At 38.7% G+C, this 26,434-nt stretch overlaps 1 protein-coding gene across 1 annotated transcript in view; it reads left to right on the top strand.

The window, feature by feature from the left end:
• Positions 1-22,907, top strand: part of DMBT1 (deleted in malignant brain tumors 1) — a 162,638-nt gene extending 139,731 nt beyond the window's left edge. Inside the window, 19 exon segments of the mRNA XM_065553629.1 lie at positions 811-941; positions 1,720-1,993; positions 2,648-2,677; positions 3,201-3,239; positions 3,443-3,754; positions 5,012-5,044; positions 6,610-6,654; positions 7,851-7,883; positions 8,870-8,899; positions 9,125-9,436; positions 10,315-10,347; positions 10,966-11,010; positions 11,660-11,704; positions 12,810-12,948; positions 13,293-13,504; positions 14,885-15,057; positions 15,726-16,126; positions 20,435-20,706; positions 21,384-22,907. Of these exon segments, the coding sequence (XP_065409701.1) occupies positions 811-941; positions 1,720-1,993; positions 2,648-2,677; positions 3,201-3,239; positions 3,443-3,754; positions 5,012-5,044; positions 6,610-6,654; positions 7,851-7,883; positions 8,870-8,899; positions 9,125-9,436; positions 10,315-10,347; positions 10,966-11,010; positions 11,660-11,704; positions 12,810-12,948; positions 13,293-13,504; positions 14,885-15,057; positions 15,726-16,126; positions 20,435-20,706; positions 21,384-21,565 (2,741 nt within the window). The 3' untranslated portion in view covers positions 21,566-22,907.
• The last annotated feature ends 3,527 nt before the right edge of the window (positions 22,908-26,434 follow it).

Below are 26,434 nucleotides of genomic sequence, written 5' to 3'. Positions count from 1 at the left end.
GTGCTGTGGCTTGGAAAATGACAATTCCATGTGAATTTAATTATGATTGTAATGACATTAAAGTTCAACTTTCATGGTAAAGAGATTGCACAACAGTACTTTTGAACTATAAAGGAAACTAATCCATTGTGTGGCAGTGCCGTTATTGGTAAGCTATGTTCACAAGTGCAATCACAATGAAGATGCTAGTGTAAGCTGATCAGGTACTTTCTTTTCATATTGCCCCAATGTTGTCGTTCATGGGGTCATTTTGCAGCTGAAAAATGAGTCTCCTTGAGTGTCATGATTATAACACGATTAAATGAAAAAATACCTGCACGGTGTTGACTCCACGCTCTCTCTGACTGAAGGGACGTCTCTGGCACAGTGGATACTGGGGTCTCTCTTTGGATCTATTAAAATGTCAAATTAAAATAATGTTTAGGCCACACACCAATTTATATCAACTGAGGATAACTCCACGCAAACCAATGGATCTACAATAATTTACATCAGCAAAGCACTGGCCCTGTGTGTTTCCTTGGCTCTTTGGGGCATTCAGCAAATTACCCAATTGTAAATAAACAGAATAAATACTGAATAAAAGCAAAAACATACAAAAATTCCCAAACTATATTCTCATGTCATTTTGTGCTAAAGGAAAGAAGAAAACATTTTTTGCATCAATAATCATAAAAACAAAAGGTTTCCGAGAAAGTGATTTAAAATATCACAATAGTAATACAAACATTTGTATATATTAAGCAATAAAATAATTGATTCTTGTGTCGTTATTAAAAAAGTCTCTATTTTTGTCTGTTTTCTCAAAAGAGAGCACTACACCCACTTATGAAACTAGTACAACCATTCCTGACACCAATACAACTACGATGCCAGAGCCAGCCATCTATTGTAAGCCCTATTTTATCTTTGCTTTACTAATATTGTATATATTTTATATTGTATCCACCTACTGAAAATATAGAATAGAATTTTACAGTTTAATGACCATAATTACTTACATGAAATCAGTGGCACGATGACTGGATGATGGAGCTAGGCTGTTCTCAGTGGTGGCAGATGTGACAGAACAAGGAGCAATGGTCCCAAGTTGCAGTGGGGGAGGTCTAGGTTGCAAAATGGTGGTTGGCTAGCACGATGGCTGATAAAGACAAAGCATATGAATAATAACTGTCTGCAAGATGAACTTTGGACAAAATCATCAAAGGCAAAAAACTGATCACTGTTTTTGATGAACACATTGAATAAAGAAGGCAGTGGATGTAATATTTCTGGACTCAGATGTAAGACATCTGGTCACTATATCAGAAACATTCCTTGGACACTTTAGTTAGTATTGGCTTGGTATTGTCACATGGATTCAAAATAGAAAGATGAATGCTTAAGGAAGTACCATGATATGCAAGCAATGTACCAATTCTGATTGTAGTGACCAGAGAGTTTTCAGAGGGGACTGGGAATATCTACAGGGGTCTGAAGTCAGAGCTGCTCTGATATGCTACCGGAACACTGGAGGTAGCAGCTCTTCATGGGAGAGAATGTAGGCATAGATCAACCAACCCCTCTCACAGTTCGGCATAAACCTCCCCTTCTGCAGGAGTTTGGGGAGCACCATGGGTGGAGTTTTGTGGCACACACACTGTGGACCCCATATGAAGTTCTTTCCATTGCCAAACAATATTGGATGTTAAAAACAATTATGCTTTCAGAACCATTTAGTGCATTTATACAGGAAAAATCCTTCACTTTGAAGGCTGGGTAAAAGTTTGTGGTGATTTGTGGGACATGAACGATGCACAAGTTGTGTGCAGGCAACTGGGCTGTGGTGAGCCTGTTGCTGCTCTGAGAAATAGCTATTTTGGTGAAGGTTCGACAGATCCTTGGATGACTAAAGTGAGCTGTACTGGCTCTGAAGACATGTTGTGGTATTGCCCTTATGAAAATTGGCCGAATATATGTGGTTTTTATGGAGATGCTGGTGTCATATGTTCAGGTACACATTCCTTTTTCTTCGAACTCTGTAGCTTTTCGTTAATCGGCTTTGTGATTACTGTAAAATAGACTAAGGATTATGTTTTTAAGTTCTTTGCTTTACAATTTGTTTTATCATGACAGTAAAATGTCACATTCCTCACTAACATACATCTTAAATATATTAACCATACTTTAATGAAAAGGGCATTATCTGTTGATGTAGATGATGCTGGCGAGTGATATAGACATTAAGGTCAGAAGTGACCATCCTGATCATCTAGTCTGGCCTCTTTGACACCACAGGCCACAGAACCTCAGCCACTCACTCCTGCAAAAGGCTCATAATCTCTGGCTGAGTTACTGAAGACCTCAAATCTTGATTTAAAGCCTTCAAGTTACAGATATCCTCCATTTACACCAGTCTTTTTAGGACATGTGTAGGTCAGGAGTCTTATCAACTTGGTCTATATGGGCCCTAACCAACTTCCATTTAACTTCAGTGGGAGTTGGTTTAAGCCTAGTAGAAGCATAATTTTATTATATTTGAATATTATTCTAATAATTAACATGATTACATTTTTGCAAACATGCTGTTTAAAACTTCTGCTCTGTTCTGAAAAATGCCATCCTCAATGAAAGACCCATTAAATATTTCATGTTTCTACACTAACAGATTCTGGCATGACCCCACCTACAGAAACAGGTAACTCAAGATTAATACTTTATGACAAAAATTCCTTTCCTGCAAGGTAGTCTGGCCCCAATCCATCAAAGTAGTGTGCTGCTACTAGTAAGAATTTGGATGACTTCTCTTCATGTCTCTTCATCCACAAATATTTAATACATTTCAATTGGTATTCTATTGTTTAAAAGTGCTATTAAAAGTGCGACAAATCACCATACACTTTTTTAATCGCGATTAATTTTTTGGAGTTAATCGCGTGAGTTAACTGCGATTTATCAACGGCCCTATATAAAAGTTCTAAATATTATTGTTGTTATGTTGATCTATAATATTTGTCTTAAAATTGTTCGGGAGGTTTTCTTAAATTGCCAATGTGCATCCAGAGGCTGGGATTTAGAGCATGTTTTGCTGTTCCTCTGCTCTTGCATATCATTGGCTATTTCTATTGCAAGTTAATGTTCATCTCCTTGATAGCACAATAGCAGGATCCATTGTCATTTTCATAAATATCTTCTCTAATTGTGCCTTTGTCTCATTGCAGCAAGCACTCTGTTTCCTCCAGTGAGAACCACACCAAATGGTAAGTGCTGTCTCACTCTTGATTTACTAAGATTTATTTTTTTATTCAACGTCATACTGATCCAGATGTGTGACCTAATCTGGACATGTAATCCCCAGAAGTGGTCCAATGTGGTTTCGTATGTGACCCCAGTTGTCACAGTGTTACCAAGAGGGAAAGAACTAACTAATGTGCTAATAATAATTTCCTTGAATCTATTTTAGGGCTGGCATTGAGACTGGTCAATTCATTGAGCAGATGTGAAGGTCGTGTTGAAGTCTATTACGCTGGATCCTGGGGGACAGTGTGTGATGATTCTTGGGATTTCAATGATGCAAATGTTGTGTGCCAGCAGCTTGGATGTGGATATGGTGTTGCAGCAAAGACCAATGCCTATTATGGTCAAGGCTCAGGAAATATTGTCCTGGATAATGTGAGTTGCAGAGGATCGGAATACAGTCTATGGGACTGTCCTCATTCAGGATGGCTCTCTCATAACTGTGGTCATTCTGAAGATGCTGGAGTCATCTGCTCAGGTAAATACCAAGAGTTTGCAGGTGACTTGCAGTCAAATGACCACGCTTTCCACCATATCTGAGATGTTTTTGAAAGTTACATTACAAAGTTTTCAAAATATGAAATACCGTTTTTGGAACTGGATCTAATATACTAAAAAGGCCACTTTTTTACTTTCTCAAACATTAGTTCCATGTTTCAACCAGCCAGCCAGTTAGTTTCATGGTGAATGTGATTGTGCTAGCATAGAATAAAGATATACAAAAAAAGGGCGGGGGAGGGAAGCACCCCAGGATAGCCAAGAAATGATGATATTAGTCTGAAGTTCCAAAGGGCCGCATCTGTCGACCAGGGTTAGTTTTCCGTTCTGGTAACCTCACTTCCTTTGAAAATAGAAAACTGCAGTGGTGATAGGGCATGGAAATGGGATGTGAGAAACCTAGATTTTATTCATGATTCTTCCATGCCACTTAGCTTCTTTATGCCTCATTCACCTAAAAAGTAAAATAGGGATAATGAAATATATTCAACTTCATGAAGCACTTAGAGATCCAAAGATGAAAAAAACTTATTTAAGTTTCAGCTGTAATCTTTTTCCATCAAGAAAGGTAAATTTTTCTGGGATTTTTTTCATTTAGCTCAGTGGGAGTCAAGCACATTTTATGATGACCCTTAACAAGATTTTACAAACATGGTGTCTTCAAAGTTTTACTCTACTGGTTTTCAGACATAACATCCTACAGGAAAGTCATGCAGCTTCAAATGTCATTTCCCCTTAAAATGTTATAAATACATCCAAGTTAATACCAGATATTTTTTTCTTTCATTAACAATTTCAAAAAATAATTTCTGGTTTGGATCAAAAACCAAATACATGAAAATTTCAGTAAATTAAAAAGTTGAGGAAAGTATGTTTCAGCTAATTCAAAACATTTTATTTGAATAAAATTGCAATGTTTTGGTTTGATTTCACCTAGTTTTACAGGTTTGTTTTTTTGTTGTGTTTTTTTTTTAAAAAAGGAAATTTTGAAACTAAATGTAATTTCAAACTAAATAAATGAAATATTTCTTTGACATTTTCAAAACCAAATATTCTTAGTGGGGTGTTTTGAAATTGTAGTATAATTGAACAATGAATTGAAACTAGCATGAATTGTTTTGGTGTTGCCGAATCTGCAATTTTGATGAAAAAAGTTTTGGCTTAAAAATTTTGCTCAGCTCTACGGCATTCATAAATACTAAAAACTGTTTTTATAATTTCATATGTTTTTCCCTAGCTGCTGCTGGATATCCAACTTCTCCATCAACGGGTAACTCATTACTTGCATGTTATTCACCTTATCTAAAATTTTAATATGCTGAAATGAACATGTACAGGATCATCACTGAATTTTATTATAGACAGAACTGGTACCACCACTTATAGTTGAGGTTGAGTTAGTTCCATGGTGAATGTGATTTTGCTAGCATAGAATAGAGATATACAACAACAAGATACTGGTGTCATCTGCTCAGGTAAATACCAAGAGTTTGCAGGTGACTTGAAGGTCAATGACTGACACAGAATATGTTTTCATCATGTCTAAGATGTTTGTGAAAGTCACATCGCTGAGGTTTCAATATATGAAATACAGTTTCTGGAACTGAATCCTAAACTAAAAGGGCCACTTTCCTACTTCCTCAAACTTTAGTTCCATGCTTAAACCAGCTAGCTTGTTAGTTCCCCAGTAAATGTGATTTTGCTAGCATGGAATAAAGATATACAACGATGACAAAAAAGGGAGGGAGCGGGGGTAGCACCCAAGGATGGCCAAGTAATAATGATATTAGTCTGAAATTCCAAAGGGCATCTCCTGTCAGTCTGGGTTAGTTTTTCATTCTGGTAACCTCACTTCTTTTGAAAGTAGAATGCTGCAGTGGGGATAGGGCATGGAAATGGGATGTGGGAAACCTAGATGTTATTCGTGCTTTTTCTATGCCACTTCACTTCTTTATGCCTCCGTCATCCAAAAAGTAAAATAGGGATAATGAGACTTACTCGAGGTCATGAAGCACTTAGAGATCCAAAGATGAAAGACCTATTTAAGTTTCAGCCATAATCTTTTCTCATTAAGAAAGGTAAATTTTTTGGGAATTTTTTTATTCACTTCAGTGGGTGTCAAGCGCATTTTACTATATTTTATGATTATCTTTCACAACATATTACAAACATGCTGTCTTCAAAGTTTTGCTCTACTTGTTTTGAAACATAATATCCTCCAGGATAGTCATGCAGCTTCTAATGTCATTTGCAGTTAAAATGTTATAAGTACATCCAAGCTAATACCAGAGTCTTTTTTCCTTCATTAGCAATTTCAAGCTCCAAGACAATAATAACTGAAACTATAACTTCTCATATTTCACCCTAGCAGCTGCTGGATATACAACCTCTCCATCAACAGATAACTCATCGCTTATATGTAATATGCTGAAATGCGCATCTACAGGATCACCACTGAAATTTATTATAGGCAGAGCTCGTACCACCATTTATTGTTGAGGTTGCTTAAGAGTTTCCATCATAAGATCCAAATTTTAGTTGCCTATTACTTTGGCAAACTTCAACCATTAAGGCTCAAATCCATTTGGGCCAGAAACTGATGTATTTTGGGAAGTTTTAGCTAAAACATTTCAGCTGTTTCAAAAATAAAACTAGAAAGACCTGTTGTTCTGCCCAGGTTAAGAAATTCCTTCCAACGGTTTCACTGAAAAGCTCCGGTGCCTTTATGATTTCATGGGGGATTTGGAATTTGGCAAAGGGCATATACATTTTGTCATTCCTGTGAAAATTCACCATAGGTCTCTAGTTATGCTTTGATTATCTATCTTCTTGCAGGAACAATGGGATACACTTCACCATGGCCCTGGTACACAACAACTGGTAAGTGTTAACTCATTCTGCTTTCATTAAAATGTTTCTCTCTGATTGGGTTCTGTGCTAGAAATGTTTTGAAACTCTAGCCTATGATTTTATAGTAGAATTGCCACATGAACTGAAATGAGAGGAAGGAGAGGTTGAATAGTAATACAAAGGGCAAATTTCAAAAGTGGTACAGGCTATAAATGTTTCTCAGTACTTGTTCAACAGTATTTGTTGAACTGTACAGGTCCATCACACACCCCTACTCTTGCATATTATACCCCCGGAACACTGAGGTGTGGAGAGTAAATATAATTTTCTTCAATCCCTCCGACTCCCTCTTGCTTGTGTTCCACCACTCCCTCCCCAGAAGAGAACAAGGCCTTCACATTTAGATTTCCCTATCAGGCTCTCTGCCCAGAACCTGAATAGGTCATTTCCCAGGAGACATTAAAGCACTTTTCTGACTGTTTGTTACTTTATTCATGAATCTGCCATGCCACTTGGCTTCTTTATGCCTCATTCATACATAAAAAGTAAAATAGGGATAATGAGACTTATTCAACTTCATGAAGCACTCAGAGATCCAAAGATGAAAGACCTATTTAAGTCTTTAGCCATCAAGAAAGGTAAATTTTTCTGGGAAGTTTTTCACTGAGGTCAGTGTGAGTCAAGCAAATCTTATGATTACCCTTAACAAGATATTACAAACATGGTGTCTTCAAAATTTTGCTCTGCTTGTTTTGAAACATAACATCCTCCAGGAAAGTCATGCAGCTTCTACCCCTCATTTCCCCTTAAAATGTTATAAATACATCCAACCTAATACCAGATTTTTTTTTCATTCATTAGCAATTTCAAAAAATCAGTGTTTCAAATAATTCAAAACATTTTATTTGAACAAAACCATACTGTTTTGGTTTGATTTCAGCTAGTTTTACAAGTTTGGTTTTTTTTTTAAAGGAAATTTTGAGACTAAAAATCATTTCAAACTAAAAAAAATGAAATATTTCTTTAATATTTTTAAAAAGAAATGTTCCTAGTGGAGTGTTTGAAATTTTAATTAAATTGAACAATTAATTGAAACTGGCATGAATGGCGCAAAATTTTGGTGTGGATAAATCTGCAATTTAGATAAAAAAACTCCTGGCCTAAAAATTTTGCCCAACTGTATGGGACTAATAACTGAAGCTATAATTTCTTGTGTTTCACCCTAGCAGCTGCTGCACATACAAGATCTCCATCAACAGGTAACTCATCACTTCCATGTTATCCATCATGATATAAAATTTTAATATGGTGAAATTCACATATACAGGATCACCACTGAAATGTATTATAGGCAGACTGGTAGTGCCACTTTAAATATAAGGTATACTAACAGTTTCCATGATAAGACCCACATTTTAGTTGCTTATTACTTTGCTTATTACATATTACCATTAAGGCTCAAATCCATTTGTCCCAGAGACTGATCTATTTTGGGAAGTTTCAGCTAAAACACTTCAGCTAGGAAGAAATGTTTTGCACAGGTTAAAAAATATTCTTCCAGCTGTTTCACTGAAGAGCTCTGGTTTTGAAATCTAGCCTATGGTTTTATAGAAGAATTGCCACATGAACTGAAATGAGAGGAAGGACACGTTGAATAGTAATACAAAGGGCAAATTTCAAATGTGGTACAGACAATAAATGTTTCTCAATACATTTGTTGAGCTGAACGGGTCCATTACACAACCCTACTCTTGCATATTGTTCCCTCAGAACACTGAGATGTGGAGAGTAAATATAGTTTTCTTCAATCCATCTAATTCCCTCTTGCTTCTGTTCCATCACTTCCTCCCTAGAAGAGAACAAGATCTTCACATTTAGATTTCCCTACAAGCCTATCTGGCCAGAACCTAAGTAGGTCATTCCCCTGGAACCATTAAGGAACATTTTCTGACTTTAATATATGGTCCTTCAACTTATTTTGAAAGGAAATATCTAGCATGATAAGGAAAGCAAAAGAGAAAATGTAGAGGTAATAACTGTGAGCAACATGTGCTTATGAAGAACACATCATGAGAGAAAAAAAGATTGCTTTTTTTAATGAACACAATGAATGAAAGAAGGCAGTAAAGATAATATATCTGTACTCCAGTAAGACACATGGTACACTGTTTTGAAAATATTCCTTAGAAGTATTAGTCTGAGGAAGCTCAGGGGGTCCTCTAATTGTCCCCTTGTCTTACTGTAGCAAGCACTCCAGTGAGAACCACGCCAAGTGGTAAGTGCTGTCTCGCCTATGTTTTATTTTATTTATTTGTTTGTTTTACTGTGGGATTCGACATCACACTGATTCAGATGTGTGACCTGATCTGGACATGTAATCCACAAAAGTGGTCAAATGCGGTGCTATATGTGGGTCAGATTGACCCCAGTTGTCACAATGTTACCAAGAGGGAAAGAACTAACTAATGTGCTAATAATAATTTCCTTGAATCTATTTTAGGGCTGGCATTGAGACTGGTCAATTCATTGAGCAGATGTGAAGGTCGTGTTGAAGTCTATTATGCAGGATCCTGGGGGACAGTGTGTGATGATTCTTGGGATCTCAATGATGCAAATGTTGTGTGCCGGCAGCTTGAATGTGGATATGGTGTTGCAGCAAAGAGCGGTGCCTATTACGGTCAAGGAACAGGAAATATTGTTCTGGATGGTGTGCATTGCAGAGGATCGGAATACAGTCTATGGGACTGTCCTCATTCAGGATGGCTCTCTCATAACTGTGGTCATTCTGAAGATGCTGGTGTCATCTGCTCAGGTAAATATCAAGAGTTTGCAGGTGACTTGAAGGTCAATGACTGGCACAGAATATGCTTTTCACCATGTCAAAGATGTTTTTGAAAGTCACATTGCAGAAGTTTCAATATATGAAATACACTTTCTGGAACTGAATCCTATAATAAACGGTCCACCTTCCTACTTCCTCAAACATTAGTTCCATGCTTCAACCAGCCAGCAAGTTAGCTCCCTGGTGAATGTGATTTTGCTAGCATAGAATAAAGATATACAACAACAACAATAACAAAAGGGAGGGAGTGGGGTAGCACCCAAGGATGGTCAAGTAATGATGATATTAGTCTGAAGCTCCAAAGGGGAGCATCTGTCACCAGGGTTAGTTTTCCGTTCTGGTAACCTCACTTCCTTTGAAAGTAGAATGCTGCTGCTGTGATAGGGCATGGAAATGGGATGTGGAAAACGTAGTGCCATGCCACTTAGGTTCTTTATGCCTCATTCACCTACAAAGTAAAGTAGGGATAATGAGACTTACTCGAGGTCATGAAGCACTTAGAGATCCAAAGATGAAAGACCTATTTAAGTTTCAGCCATAATCTTTTCTCATCAAGAAAGGTAAATTTTTGGGGAATTTTTTTATTGACTTCAGTGGGAGTCAAGCACAGTTTACTATATTTTATGATTACCCTTCACAACATATTACGAACATGGTGTCTCAAAGTTTTGATCTACTTGTTTTGAAACATAACATCCTCCAGGAAAGTCATGCAGCTTCTAATGTCATTTGCAGCTAAAATGTTATAAGTACATCCAAGCTAATACCAGAGTCTTTTTTCATTCATTAGCAATTTCAAGCTCCAAGACACTATAACTGAAACTATAACTTCTCATATTTCACCCTAGCAGCTGCTGGATATACAACATCTCCATCAACAGGTAACTCATCACTTACATGTTATCCATATTACATAAAATTTAATTTGCTGAAATGCTCATATACAGGATCACCACTGAAATTTATTATAGGCAGAGCTGGTAGAGTCACTTATTGTAGAGGTTGCCAGTTTCCATCATAAGATCCAAATTTTAGTTGCTTATTACTTTGGCAAACTTCAACCATTAAGGCTCAAATCCATTTGTCCCAGGGACTGATGTATTTTGGGAAGTTTCAGCTAAAAAACTTCAGCTGCTTCAAAAATAAGACTTGGGAGACATGTTTTGCACAGGTTAAAAAAATTCTTCCAGCTGTTTCACTGAAGAGCTCTGCAAAAAGAACAGGAGTAGCATAAGTTTTCGTATGCATCCGAAGAAGTGGGCTGTAGTCCACGAAAGCTTATGCTCTAATAAATTTGTTAGTCTCTAAGGTGCCACAAGTACTCCTGTTCTTTTTGCGGATACAGACTAACACGGCTGCTACTCTGAAACCTGAAGAGCTCTGGTGGCTCCATGATTTGGTGTTGGGGATTTGGAATCTAGCAGAAGGGATGTTCATTTTGTCATTCCTGTGAAAATTCACCATAGGTCTCTAGTTATGCTTCTGTTATCTTCCTACAGGAACACCAGGATCCACTCCATCATGGCCCTGGTACACAACAACTCGTAAGTGCTAACTCATTCTGCTTTCATTAAAATGTTTCTCTCTGATAGGGTTATGTGCTAGAAATGTTTTGAAATCTAGCCTATGGTTTTATACAAGAATTGCCACATGAACTGAAATGAGAGAAAGAACAGGTTGAATAGCAATTCAAAGGCAAATTTCAAATGTGGTACAGGCAATAAATGTTTCTCAGTACATTTGTTGAACTGTACAGATCCATTACACACCCCTAGTCTTGCATATTGTTCCCTCAGAACACTGAGGTGTGGAGAGTAAATATAGTTTTCTTCAATCCATCCAACTCGCTCTCGCTTCTGTTCCATCACTCCTTCCCTAGAAGAGAACAAGATCCTCACATTTAGATTGCCTGCTAGCCTTTCTGCCAAGCATCTACATAGGTCATTCCCCAGGAGGCTCATTCAGGATGGCTCTCTCATAACTGTGGTTATTCTGAAGATGCCGGTGTCATCTGTTCAGGTAAATAACAAGAGTTTGCAGGTGTCTTGCAAAAAAATTCTTCCAACTGTTTCACTGAATAGCTTCATTGCCTTGATGATTTGATGTTGGGATTTGTGAAGGCAATGTGCATTTTGCTATTCCTGTGAGAATTCGCCATAGGACTCTAGTTTCAGTTCTGTTATCTTCCTGCAGGAACACCGGGATACACTCCATCATGGCCCTGGTACACAACCACTGGTGAGTGCTAACTCATTCTGGCTTCACTAAGATGTTTTTCTCTTATGGGATTCTGTGCTAGAGATGGTTTAGCTTATGGTTTCATAGTGCAGTTGCCACATGATCTGAAATGAGGGCAAGGATAAATTGAAAAGCAATTCAAAGGACCAAATTTCAAACTTGGTTCAGGCAATAAAGGTTTCTTGGTATCATTATTGAATTGCTCCCTGGTCTTCTGCCATCTTCCGATATGCTGTCACAATCCTGTGCTCACCCTGTGGTCCTGGACTGTGTCTATCAGCCCTCAGTCTCAGTTCGCAGCTGTTGGCATTTGGTGGGATTACGTTGCTAAATTACATGAATGCAGAGTGGGGAATAGAAACCAGATATTTTGACTCCCAGTGCCTGTGCCATTTCCCTTAGACTATGCTTCCTTCATTTTTGCTGTTTTTACAGTACTTATTGTTCTCTCAACAGGCTATGGCTGGAAAACAAAAATTCTGGTTTGGAAAATAATTCTGAGGCGTTAACATTTGTTTTCATTTTGCATCAGAGTAGAAATGAAGCCCTGTTTGTTTGTTATCAAAAAGACCACAAGATATATCAAGATAATGACCTTTCTAGCTCTTTCTCTTTCTTGTATGTGACAAAATTGAGGAGGAATGTATAAGCCTTGTGTCACTTCAAGCTCTGCGTTAAGTAAAAAGTGTTACATTCCAAAGTTGACTGTAGACGCTATTTTCATTCAGGCTGTTCCCAGTGCACCAGGTGCTACTTCAAAATTTGATTTCCAAACTGAATTTCTAACATAACATTATCGGAGAGAAAAAAGCATAATCTTTCTCACCTGAACATTTTCTTTGGTCCATATTTTCTGTCTTCAGCTATATACATTTAGGGCCTAATCGTGAGAGGTCCTGAGCATTAAATGAGACTGTGAGTGGGATCAACAGCTCTTGGGATCAGATGCTGATCATAGAGCACTTTTTATAAAGACCATTGAAGTTATGGGAGGCTTTCCTTTAACTTCAGTAGCTTTTGGCTCTGACTGATAAATCATATGCAAATATATACAAATATATATATTAATGACTAATGTATTTTTTTCTTACATTTTATTTTGCAGCAAAATATACTTGTGGTGGTGTCCTTCAATATTCATCTGGGACATTTCAAAGCCCGTTCTATCCAAACAATGCAGATTGTGTGTGGGAAATAGAAGCAGTGAGCAATTACCGTATAACACTTTCATTTAGAGATATCTCGTAAGTAAAGCACTAGTTTTCTGGGCAATTCATGGGTTCAATGTCATGGACTTTTCAAACTGGTACCCTCTGCATTTGAAGGATATTTCTCAACAGGGTTTAACAATTCTAAGTGACCGGTCAACCTAAAATCAAAAATGGCATGAATGGAGTATTATTTGTTGTTACTTTTTGAGTCCTAACAAAGTGGTTGGTACCATAGAAGATACAAAATGAAGACAATCTCTGCCATGAACACCTTGCAGTCTGAAGGGCTTAATCTGAGATTCCTGTGCTGCTTTGTGATGAATACTTAAATAGAAGTTTACAAAATAGTTTACAAAATGTTCATGTTTATTCTCCAGGACAGAAGGTGGTAGATGCCAACATGATTATATTGAGATATATGATGGGCCACTCTATACCTCTCCTTTACTGGGGAAAATTTGTTATGGTTCCTATCTCACATATACATCGTCCTCAAACTTGATGACAGTTCGATTTCACAGTGACTCGAGTATAACAAACAGAGGGTTTCGTGCTGACTATTACAACATTCCAGCAGATCAGAATACTGGTAAGTTCATGTTTAATACAGAACTTTGCTTTTCAGCAGACAAGCCATTTATTGATTTTATTGATAAATAACCATTGATTAACGTTCAACCACCTCAGTGTAGTACCACTCACTGTCATCTTTCACACTGTGTGATTATTGACCTATTACTTTCAGACAATATTTTGATTTTGTTTAAATATAAAACTGTTTGTTGTTATCAAATTATTTTTGGACATTTTCTCTTATATTCAGCCTAAATTTACTTTTTCACCATGTCGTCTCATTACTCTTACTTATGGCCTCTTGTACTACCTGACTGCTCATTCTCTTTGCGTCTGATCCTAGTCCTGATGCAGGCAAAACTCTCATTGCAATCAACCCAATTCATACAGCATGAGTCAATTTCATGTTCTCCGCCCAATTCATTAGTTGTTATTTATCTGAGCTCAATGCCTGTCTAGCATTTTACTGGTACATGTTTAGTATTAGAGTTATTTATATTTAGAATTATTCCCTGCACTTCCTTTCCCAGTTTTTGATGCTCTTCTGTGAGTCCCCTGCAATTTGTCCACATCTTCAGCTACAGAGGTGCCCACAAGTGAACTTGAACAACTTTCACAAACATTCAAAGCCTGATCCCTAAGTCCTCCTTCAGGGAAAACTATTCTTTTGAGTGTGCCTTTTGCCCAAGAAAAGACTATACATGATCGAGTACCCAATGAAGAACTATCACTTTGATGCTCATTGATGTGAATCGGCCTCTGAACATGTATCTCCAAACCCCATAAGGCTTATGTAAGGTCATACATGCAAGCCCCTGATTCTGCAACCCTTACTCATTTTGAATAGCACAGAACTGGTTAGTTCCATTGGCTGATCAGGATAATTCATGATTGCAAAATTGCTGTCAACCAACACACTAATTTCACTTTACTGTTTGTCTTCACCTCCCCTTGTGTTTAGATCATTCTCTCCCAGAAATACTGAAAGTCTTTAGTTCATGTCCTTAATAAAGGCCCTGGTATTATTGTCCTTAATTTTACTCAAGGAAAATTCCAAGCAACTTCAAGTGGATTTTCTCTTGACTCCAGAATTTGCTCTACAATGGTAACTGTGATTCATATGATCCTTAACACTAATGGGAGACTCTGATCACAAGGAGAGAATAATTTGCAGATTTTCTTAGTGATAGTTATCCACAGCCTAAACCATAGCCCCCTGGTGCATAATTTGATAATTAAGACATAAGAGAAGTGAAATCATGTGATTTGTCTTATGAACACCCTCCCCTCTCCCAACATACACACAGAGTAGATAGCAGCATATGTATTGGTTGAACATTTAATTACTACTGTATGCCTGAACGCACTAATAATATATGTTTTATCCCCCCACCAGTTCTTCTGTGCTTGCCAGAATACATGCATGCAGTTGTTAAGAGAGCCTATCTCCTCTCACAAGGCTACACTGCAGAGAATGTCAGATTGAATGACCCTTATTGTAAACCAAAGATTACAACAAACGATATTATATTCAACATCCCATATAATGGCTGTGGCACAAGACGAGAGGTATGAAGTTGAATATTTAGCACCTGTGTAAGTAGCTCTGTGCAAACTGCAGAATTTATTTTGAAATGGGTCATGAACAGAAAGATTCACTGAACACTACCATCTATTCTTCCTCTGCCTGAAGAAACTCCTCACTTATTCCCCATAAGGTCAAGCTACAATATTATGGGACAGGGAGGATATGCGAACAACCTCAACCCATGTTCACAGACTTTTTTCGAGCATGAGCTGATGTTCGTGAATAATCAAAATACTTGGTATTTGCACAGGCCCCTGTTCAGCAAGGTACTTACACAAATCTAATTTAAAGCATTCATTTCAATAGGACTACTCATGTGCTTTAAGTTAAACACATTTAAGTACCTTACTGAATCAGGACCTTTGTGCATTTCATGTTCAACCTTTGTATTAATGTTAACTAACTTGGCTGTATTTGGGTTCAGTGAAAATATTTTTTCACATCTCACTGTAATCACTGTATCATACAGCCAACAATTTTGTTTAAAATGTGTTGTGACTAGAAATGACCAAAGTCTCATTTCTTTTCAAAATACTTCTAATGGAAGCAATGCTTTTCAAATGCGTTCATCAAAAGTTTAGTGACATAATGGTAAGTGTGGCAAAAATGTGACTACATTAGATAATTCTGTACTTACTGTGTCAAACAGGGAAACAGCAATACTATCATGTATTCCAACTTGATCAAAGCAACCTCTTCTGGTTACATAATCAAAAGGGAAAAAGATCTTCACTTGCATGTCAACTGCAAAATGCTCCAAAACACATGGAAAGAAATCATGTATGTTGCTCAGGATGTGGCTGAGGATGTTACTGAGGTCAATGAAACGCAGTACAGCAGATATGACGTGAACATTTCATTCTACGAATCACCATCCTTCTCACGGCCAGTGTATGACTCTCCATACTACGTGAGATTGAACCAGAATTTATTCCTTCAAGCTTCAATTCACAGCTCTGACCCAAATCTGGCGTTGTTTTTGGACACATGTGTGGCATCACCTAATCCCAGTAGTGTTACATCCACAACCTATGATATTATCAGGAATGGGTAAGGACTTTCTGAGCAATGATTAACAATAGATCTGTACATGCTCTTCTGTATCTGTTTTGTTTATGGACTAATTTGAATATTGACAATTTGAATTGATTTCAGTTCCCTATGCCACTAAACTTTTTTTAAAAACTTTTTTGGCCAATCCTGCTATGAAATGAGAAATAACAATAGCAATGATGTTTAGACCATGCAATCATGCAAGAGTCCACTCAAGCATGTTACATAGTAACAGATTTTATCCCAAACTCCACTGAGGTCAATGAATTTTCACCTGCCTACATCAAGTTTGAATTCAGCCCCAAATAGTTTGTCTATAGAATTCAACTGTGTATTTTCAAAATATTCTGATTCTTTTTTTTAATTATTCATTCTTGTTCTGTTCTTGTTTTTTGTACTATACTGGAAATGTTATTTCAAATGACTAATTCAATCCTTGATTCAAATGACAGAAGTTTAATGTTTGATATTCCTGCTTTCCTAGATGTCACTCAAATGGCCTAGAATTGTTCGTGTGGCTTGGCTTAAACCATTTCTTGTGGAAAACTTAGATAAATGAATTATACCAAACAAATGAGATTCTTAGATCTGGCAAGAAAAAAAGGCACTGGTCTCATCCATTATGGCATTTCCTATGCTTTACCTGCCAGCATTTCAGTAGATTTCTCCATTATCACTAGATTCTACATCTTTCTGGGTATGAAAGGGCAAATCTTTCAGGAGCAGGTCCCATTGTCAATAAATGTCTGACTCATTCACTTACTGGTGAAATTCTAATGGTATATAAATAATGGGGACTAAATAATGAAATTTCAAAATAATTCATCCAGGTAGTAGAAGAGTAGCAGGATATACAAGAGTTAAGTTTTAAGGAAGCCACCTTAAAGCATGATAGTTTAAAAACTCCTTATCTATTGCATAATATAAAAATTAAATATTCAGACCAGCCCTTTTAAGAAATGATATGATAAAATCATTCAATGCAGAGAAAGTCAAATACTTTAAATCTAATAATATTTATTTAAATTAAAGCCCAACAGGAAATAAATTTACCATATCTAAATTCAACCATCTCTTAATTTTCTATAGGTGACACAAATATTGGCATGAATATAACAGAAAAACATATTGTACAGTATAAACTGAGATTATTATAAAAGTAGTTCAATACCTTGAGATCTTTATTATGAGAGTGAGATCATTAATATTTGTATGCAATGCGTTGACCATATGACAACTCTGCACCTTATTTTGAGATAACAGCAGTGTGTTAACAGATAAATTGAGTTCCTTTTCATGGTGGTTAAATTGAATCAGAATGCACTGGCATGGAACTTTGGCATGAGTCAATGCTGACAGGAAAGTGAAGCTTACTAGAATTTTGTTCTATGAAGCACTTGTGCAGCTGACTTACTAGAGATTGGGTTCATTGGAAACGTTCACTTTCTTGCTTCTTGCATCCAAAGCAGAAATCAGAGGAGTGGGAATGAGTTGGATAATATGGCACAGAACGGAAGAAGGAATTTATCATCATTATTGTTCATATCTAGTAGCGCCTAGAACCCAATCAGACATCAGGGCCCCATTGTGCAAGGAGCTGTATAGCCATTTAGTAAAGAGACGGAGCCTGCCCTTCAGAGTAGAGCTGGTAGAAAAAATTGTGACTAAAATTTTTCCTGTTTAAACAAACAAACAACCCCCCCCCCAGCTGTTCATCGAAGCTGAAGAGTTTCATGGCGATTCTGACAGAAATGACATTGAGAAGGGTTTCTCAGGTGAGACTAAGAGAGAGACCTAGGCCCAGCTGGTTAGGGTGCTTGCCTGGGCTGTAGGAGACGGAGGGTCAAGTCCCTGCTCTGCTGGGGGGGACTCTGCAGAGCAGGGACTTGACCCTCCCATCTCCTGGGTAACAGCCTTGGCTAGTCTGGGTTGGCTCTCTCTCACATTTGGTTTCTCATTTTTCTTCTGCATTGGAACAAAAACAAATTTCAAAATTGTGAGTGAAATGGAATTGCTGTTTTCTGGCCAGCCTCACTTAAGAGCTTAAATCGTGGTTACATTTCCCCCTTATAATCAGGGGCGGCTCTAGGCACCAGCAAAGCAAGCACATGTTTGGGGCAGCCCATTTGCAGGGGCGGTAGGGATCCAGCCTGGAGCTGAGAACCAACAGGGGGCCCTGGGAGCTGTAGTTCCTTGGTTAGCTCCCTGCCTATAGAGCCAGCCCTGGAGCAGGAAAAGAACTACATTTCCCAGCATTCCCTTGGCCACTACCAACAGGAAAGAGGGAGAGGGCATGAGGTAGCTAAGACCTCATGCTGCAGTCTGCTATGAATGGAGAGCTGTACTCTGAAGGGTAGGGATACCATATTTTAACATTCAAAAAATAGGACACTCCACAGGGAGGGAGGGTAGTCCCACCCTGCCACCATCCACTCCCACCGACTGCCTCCCACAGAAACCCCAACCCATCCAACCCCCCCTGCACCCTGTCCCCTGATCACCCCCACCCCCTATCTAAGCCTTCCTTCTCCTTGTTCCCAACTGCCCCCTCCTGAGACCTCCCCAACTTCCCCCCTAGAACCCCACCCCCTACCTGTTCCCTGACAAATTCCCGGGACTCCCATGCCTATCCAACTGCTGCCTGTCCCCTGACTACCCCCCTACCCCTGACCTATCTAATTCCCCCTTCTCCCTGTCCCTGACTGCCCCCCCGAACCTCCGCCCCATCCAACCCCCCAGCCCCCTTACTGTGCCACTCAGACCAACGTGTCTGGCTCCGCGCAGCGCCAGACACACTGCTGCATACATGCTGCCGTGCTCCCCCGCAGAGCCACAGCCCCCTTTCCCCCTTCCTCCCCCCCCAGCACCTGCCTTCCAGATTTGAACACCTCAAAATTCAGGAGTGCTCAAGCTCAGTTTGGGCAGCTGTTACTTCATTTCTCCCAAATCAAATATACTGATCCACTGTAACTTGCTATAGAAAAAGTAGGATAAAATTGAGCAAGAAATGCTTCCCAGTGGTTATTAGGACTGGAATTGCTAGTTTCAATAGCCATTACCTTTTTGTTTGTTTGTTTGTTTGTTTGTTTAAAAGGAAGACAGTGATATTGCATTGGCAAATTTCCCATAGAAAGAAAGAGTGGAAGAAAAGAATAATAAAGGCACCTCAACTTTTCCTCATTTATGTAGGACAGTCTTATAATATGTATCCAGATATCCTCCAATCACACAAGCTGAAAATTGTTCCACGTTACTGCAGTTCTGTAACCATATGGGAACCAATCCTGTCTGTGTTCTGTGCACATGTGAAATTCATGCTGAATGACCTGCTGTGGGAGCGAGTTACCAGTGACCCAGGGCTGCGGTGGAAGGAGGGTGCAGGTGGGGGAGTGGGGGGGAGAGAGCCCAGGGCTGGGGCGGCAGGAGATGTGTGTGGGGGGCAATGGTGGGGGGGAATGAGGGAGCCCAGAGCTGGGGCAGCAGGGGGTGTGGGTGGGTGGGTGGGGAGAGCCTAGGGCTGGGGCAGCAGGCGGGTGCGGTGAGGAGCCCAGGGCTGGGACGGGGGGCAGCCAAAATTTTTTTTGCTTGGGGTAGCAAAAAACCTAGAGCCGGCCCTGCTTATAATAATAAAATATATGGATATATACCTATCTCATAGAACAGGAAGGGACCCTGAAAGGTCATTGAGTCCAGCCCCCTGCCTTCACTAGCAGGGCCAAGTACTGATTTTTGCCCCTGATCCCTAAGTGGCCTCCTCAAGGATTGAACTCACAACTCTGGGTTTATTAGGCTAATGCTCAAACCACTGAGCTATCCCTCCCACCTTATCAGTAACAATTAACACCCTTTGCACCAGCTGCTCTATAGGGATCATATGCATGACAACCTGGAGATATAAATAAGCAGCTCTGGGCCCTTTCCATAGATTAATTGCCATGACACCTCTAGGTGACTCCTTTGCAATTTGTCAGTCCTGGGGCCTGATCCTATAAAGTCTTATGCACAAGCTTAACTTTAAGCATGCAAGTTCAGTAAAACTACTCTCACTCTTAGGCATGCACATAAATACCTTGGTGAATTAGGGAAAGCGATATTGCATGTTTTGCTTTCAGACAAGTCACTGCCACTATTTTAACCTCTTTCATTTTCTCTTCTTACTACAAATACATATTTTTGTCCCTTTCTGTTGTTAATGCGGTGTTAATTTTTTTTAAATCTTTGCACATAGAAAATGCTTGATGTCAGTGATTTATTTTTGTGCGTACACATGAAGATTAATTGTATTTATTTGTTTGTTTATTTTAGATGTGCTAGAGATCCTACCTACGGTACATACTATTCACCCTACAGCTCCACCATACGCTTCAAATTTAATGCCTTCAAGTTTGTTAATCAATATTCATCAGTTTACCTGCAGTTTAAAATGGTGGTGTGCCGGGTATATGATTATTCTTCCCGATGCTACCAGGGCTGCATACCCAGGTCCAAGCGAGATACAAGCTCTTACCAAGAAAAAGTGGATGTTGTTGTTGGGCCAATTGAGCTTTGGAAAGAAGGCACTGAGAACAGGAATGCTGGTAAATGCAAATAACCTTCTCTTGTATTTAGTATAAGGTTCTGTAAATCACTTTTCATTTCATTGCATAAAATCTTTGCATGTCAGTTTACTTCCGATTTCTAGCATTGCAGCATGCTTTTACTGGTTTATCATCAGCTCCATTAAAAACACGAGGGACTTGTTTATTGACTAATAGCATCTACATTAGTTCCTTATTTAGCACATTTCAAATCCATCATTTTAATCTTCACATCCCAAAAATGCTAATTGAATCAATTCTTCGGGAAGAAAGATGAGATGCAGTCCATCTTCTTATAGCTTCATTGATTTAATTATCTGCAAACTGTTCAAGAACTGTGGTTGTCGTGTCTCACCTTGAATATCTGCAGTAAAGAGAAACCTCAACCTTCCTTGAAAAATGATTCCATTCCCTAGCTCTTGTGCTAGTTATGATATTTTCTTAATATTGAACCTAAAACATCTCTGCTGGGGATTCAGTTCATGAAATAGTCTTTACTAATATAAAGATGGATTGATGTGTCTAGAATGTCTTGTATAAAATAGAGTGAAATTGATTTATTTCTTGACCTGATCTAGAATGTAACTTTTTAAATTCAAGTTCTCTTTGTCCTGGTATCTTTGGCAATAACTAGAACAGAGAACAAAATGTAACAAACTCTCTTTCTTAACTCACAGAGCTGGACTATTCTGAACATCAGGAAGATGTGGATTCCCGTGGTTCACTTACCACTACTGCTGGTCATTCCCAGGCTCCATTTATTGTTACGGCTGTGGTGCTTGCAGCTGTTATTTTCACTCTTGTTGGCTTTCTTTTGAAAAGTAAACAGAAGAGACCGATTCCATACGAGATAATGTGAGACGCTAAAGACACCAGCATCTGGCAGACAATGATATCTCAGGGCATTTACGTAATTATTCTGTTTCTAGCCTTTGCACTCAATAACTTTTATGTGACCATTTGCGCTTCAAAGAGAAAGTATGGCAAACACTGTAATGAGGCTACAGTCTGTGTTCTGGTAAATTCAGGCTAGAGATTGGCCTGAGGTTAATACCCCACATCCAAATAACATGGAAAGCTAGGAAAAGTTTGAATCCAGATCCCAATTCTGTAACCAGCTGCCATTTCCAGTAATGGACTGAACCCAAGCCCAATATTTGACCTACCAGTTCCCTCCTCTCAATCTAGAGCCAGACTTTGCACCTCAGGATCTCTAATTAGATCTCTAATCTAGATAGACCAAAAATACTATCTAGTTTTCATGGTATTCTGCAGTGAGATTCAACAGAGCAACTCTTGTAATATAATGAATGTGTATTCAGGAAGAATGGTCCAGAGGTTAGAGCACTAACCTGGGGTGTGAGTTACTGTTTCACCATAAACAACTTGTGTGATCCCGGGTCAGTCACTTAATCTCTCTGGGCCTTAGTTCCCCATCTGTAAAATGGGGATAACAGCACTTCCCTATCACACAGGGGTGTTGTAAGGATAGCTACAAATAAGATTGTGAGGTGCTCAGCTATTACCATGAAGGGAGATATAGAAGTACCTAAGATCGATAGTACTTTGATTTGACAACTTTATTCATAAAAAGGGCAATCTGATTTTGGTTTTTATGTTTTATGCATATCTTTTATGCATACCTGGCATATTTCAGTCACTGCTGATCATCAAGATATTTGGGTGTTAGTGCAATTTTTCTCCTTCATAATCCTCTTTTCACTTCCTTTCAAAACCAGTGTATCTAACACCTCAAATATTCTGACATGGAAATTGTGGTGAAGAGATGGGGGTAAAATCTACATGTGGCAACACCAAATGATCCAAGGTGGTTATATAGAAGAAAGTATTTTTATTTAGTAATCAGCCACGCCTGGAAAAAAAATACAGAAAATATACACCCAATTACATATGGACTTGCTAAAACACCCTGTTTCAGATTATCTTGAACGTTGCTCTTTAAGGTTTAATTTCTCTTTGAGACAAATGTAATAGATTGTGCTAATTTGTAAAATGGGATGATTTCCAGTCTAAATGAATTTCATATGTAAACTTAGCAATTTACAATCAGAAATGGAAGTGTTTACAAAGCAATATTTCTACTGGTGTGCTTGCAGATAAAATGTCTATGCATCTGAGTTCTGAACTAATGCTTTGTGATATGAAGAATATGATCTGTCATAAAGAAACTTTGCCAAACATCAATTTGTGCTTTTGTTTCCAAAACAGGGATGGTAAAATCAGTAAGTACATTTAAACAGGCTTTGATAAGGAAATGAGATATTTCTGCTTTTATCCAGTATTAAAAATGATGGAGAATTGGGGTTTAAGAAGTCAGCTATTTGAATGGGATGGGTCACTGATGTTTGATTCAGACATTTTCTCTCTCCAAATTTTTCTGTTTTTCTAAAACAGAAACTAAATGTCAAGATTGCAGTGGGGAACAACTGGGACTGCAAAGCAGCCAATTGCAGCTCCCTGATCCTGAGGCTCACCCTATGCCAGAAGACGATGGTCCCTAAAGAGCCATCCCTGGGTCAAGGATCACTGGAGCATAGTGGTGCTCTGGCTGTGCCCACTGCCACCCTCTTAATGTCACCAAAGGTGGGGGTTGCAAGGACAGTAGCATAGCAGTTGGTTATACCAGCTCTGTTCAGCAGCTGGGGACTAAACCCACACCAAAAGAATCATCAACTGGGGAGATGCAGCAGCTTTGCGGTGGGGCCAGAGCAGTGAAGAGATTCTGACTCATTATTTTTTTAAAGTTCCTTTTCCGTAGAGTAGTTGGCCTGAAAACATATACTGTGTAGATGGATTCTAGATGTCCCATGCATTTGCAATTCTTGATGTGGGTCCAAGCGCATCTCCTGCCTTTACTTCCATTGACGCTGATGAGCCATATGTATATTTTATTGGAGAAAGACCAATACATGTCAGTATGTAATCACTATACCCTACAGCTAGTGTATTTTTAGTGTTAAAAAGGCCTGAATGGAATATGGTCCTTAATATCTGGCCAATTAGTATATTTTAAAACATTTCTGATGACTCCATGAACTCCAAAAGTTTCGCTGATGCAGTTTTTGAAATTTCTTACCCCACTCCTGAATTAACTGGTTTGAACTTCCCTTATCATAACAGCAGTTCATAGTGATGGGGAAAGTGTTCTGAGAAAATGTGGTATGAGATGGACTGTGTGTTATTGGTACTGGTGGGAGAAGAGACCACATAATCTGTGTGGAGTAGGTAAGATTAATAGAAATCGAATGGGAAAAGACTGAGGCCCAGTCAGTGATTCTCACACTGCTCTACACAGCTTTTGTTGGCAGTCGATGTAGATCTGGCTTGTTTCCTTGATTCAGGGTTTGAACAGTGGGCAATAAATAAAGATAAAACAAAATATTGAATACCAAATCATAATGCACATGAAAAGGGGGCTGAAATGCTGGCATTCCCTAACTTTTGAGTGAGTGACTTTGCAACTTTAATATTCTCTTACTGTAGTTTTTTGTTTGCAATATCTATGGATAGTATATCATCCTCTCTCAAATTGTGCCTCAGTTCCCCGTCTGTAAAATGGAGATAGTAACTGGGGTTACTTTCAACCGTGTTAAAATTAACAACCTGTCCCTCTGCTTGGTGACCTGAAGCTAGGAAATCCTTTTCTGGTAGACTTTGCACTGCCAGAGAAGACATGCAACCCTGAGCTAAATCAGACTCCTGGATTACATACAAAAATCAAACTCTTTTAGATTAATTATATTTTTGCTGTTAATAATTAATGAAATCTTGTGGCCTGACACTCAGCAAAATGGTGGCTTTCAGCTGCAAAAATGAATCATAAATTGATATAGAAGGGAACAATTTTATTTAACCATTAATCTTAATCATTTGTATGAACAAGTTCAACAGATATTTCAATAGGAGTAGAACACACTACATATGGCAAGTTACATTATCCTTGGCTTGTTATAGAGCAGGGGGCGGCAACCTTTCAGAAGTGGTGTGCCGAGTCTTCATTTATTCACTCTAATTTAAGGTTTTGCGTGCCAGTAATACATTGTAATGTTTTTAGAAGGTCTCTTTCTATAAGTCTATAATATATAACTAAACTATTGTTGTATATAAAGTAAACAAGTTTTTTAAAATGTTTAAGAAGCTTCATTTAAAATTAAATTAAAATGCAGAGCCCCCTGGACCAGTGGCCAGGACCCGGGCAGTGAGATGCCGCCTTTGGCACGCATGCCATAGGTTGCCTACCCCTGTTATAGAGGGACAAATTTTGAATGGTCCTGGGCAACTGCTGAGTTTCTGCAGTGCCTTTTATCAACTTTCAAAGGGAACTGGGAATACTCAGGAAAAGGGAACTAACTATCTTTTTTCACTCAAACTTCAAATGGAATTCTCTCAGGTGCAAAAAGTTCAACTAACCTATCTGTGTTCTGGTTTTTACGTTATGTCTCTGTACTTTTTTGGGTTTGGCTGAGAGTAAAAGATGAAATATCAAGGTGCCAAAAGAGACAAGTTTTATTTATTTGGAATATTTCCAGCCCAGATAAACCAGGAAGAACTAGACATCTCACAAGAGCATGTGACTTATAGGATTTCTGTTTCAATTTTTAGAAGTACATAGATTCAAATTATAATCTGGGCAACTGTTAAATAAAATTGACTGAATTCAACAGACAGAGTGTTCAGATTTGGATTTTTTTAGGGGGCCCACCTGTGGAAAATGCATTAAGAATTTAAAAACAAAATTGAAATCAGTTTTGGTTTTGCAACCTCTTGTTGTATGATCTATAGGAAATAATTAGTGTTGTAGCTCCCTCTCAAATTCATCTGAGTTTCTAGTCCATATTACCCTGGAAAGAGTCTCATCATACACTAAGAACATGGGTCATACTGGGTCAGGCCCAATATCCTGTCTTCCGGCAGTTTGGCGGATGTACATAGCAGAGGGGCATTGTTGGCACATGATGGCGTATGCTATGTACAACAGCCAAACTGGACAGTCCCTACGTAAAAGGATAAATGGCCACAAGTCAGATATTAAGAATGGCAATATACAAAAACCTGTAGGAGAACACTTCAATCTCCCTGGACACACAATAGCAGATTTAAAGATAGCCATCCTGCAGCAAAAAGACTTCAGGACCAGACTTCAAAGAGAAACTGCTGAGCTTCATTTCATTTGCAAATTTGACACCAACAGCTCAGGATTAAACAAAGACTGTGAATGGCTATCCAACTACAGAAGCAGTTTCTCCTCCCTTGGTGTTCACACCTCAACTGCTAGCAGAGGGCCTCATCCTCCCTGTTTCAACTAACCTCATTATCTCTAGACTGATTCTTGCCTGCATATTTATACTTGCCTCTGGAAATTTCCACTGCATGCATCTGACAAAGTGAGTATTCATCCACGAAAGCTTAGCTCCAATATGTCTGTTAGGCCTTGTCTACACTACGAGAGTAGTTCGATTTTACTTGCATCGAATTTTTGTAATCGATATTGCAAAGTTGAACGTGTGTGTCCACACTAAGGACAGTAATTCGACTTTGTGCGTCCACACTAACGGTGAAAGCGTCGACATTCGAAGCGGTGCACTGTGGTCAGCTATCCCACAGTTCCCACAGTCCCCTCTGCCCATTGGAATTCTGGGTGTAGCCGGCAATGCCTTCTGGGTAACAAAATGTGACGAGGGTGCTTTTGGGTAACTGTCGTCATCCG

The sequence above is a fragment of the Chrysemys picta genome, chromosome 7, assembly GCF_011386835.1.
Source record: "Chrysemys picta bellii isolate R12L10 chromosome 7, ASM1138683v2, whole genome shotgun sequence".
Lineage (NCBI taxonomy): Eukaryota > Metazoa > Chordata > Testudines > Emydidae > Chrysemys > Chrysemys picta.
Note: the sequence above shows the minus strand (reverse complement) of the source record. Positions and strands in the feature narration are given on the sequence as shown.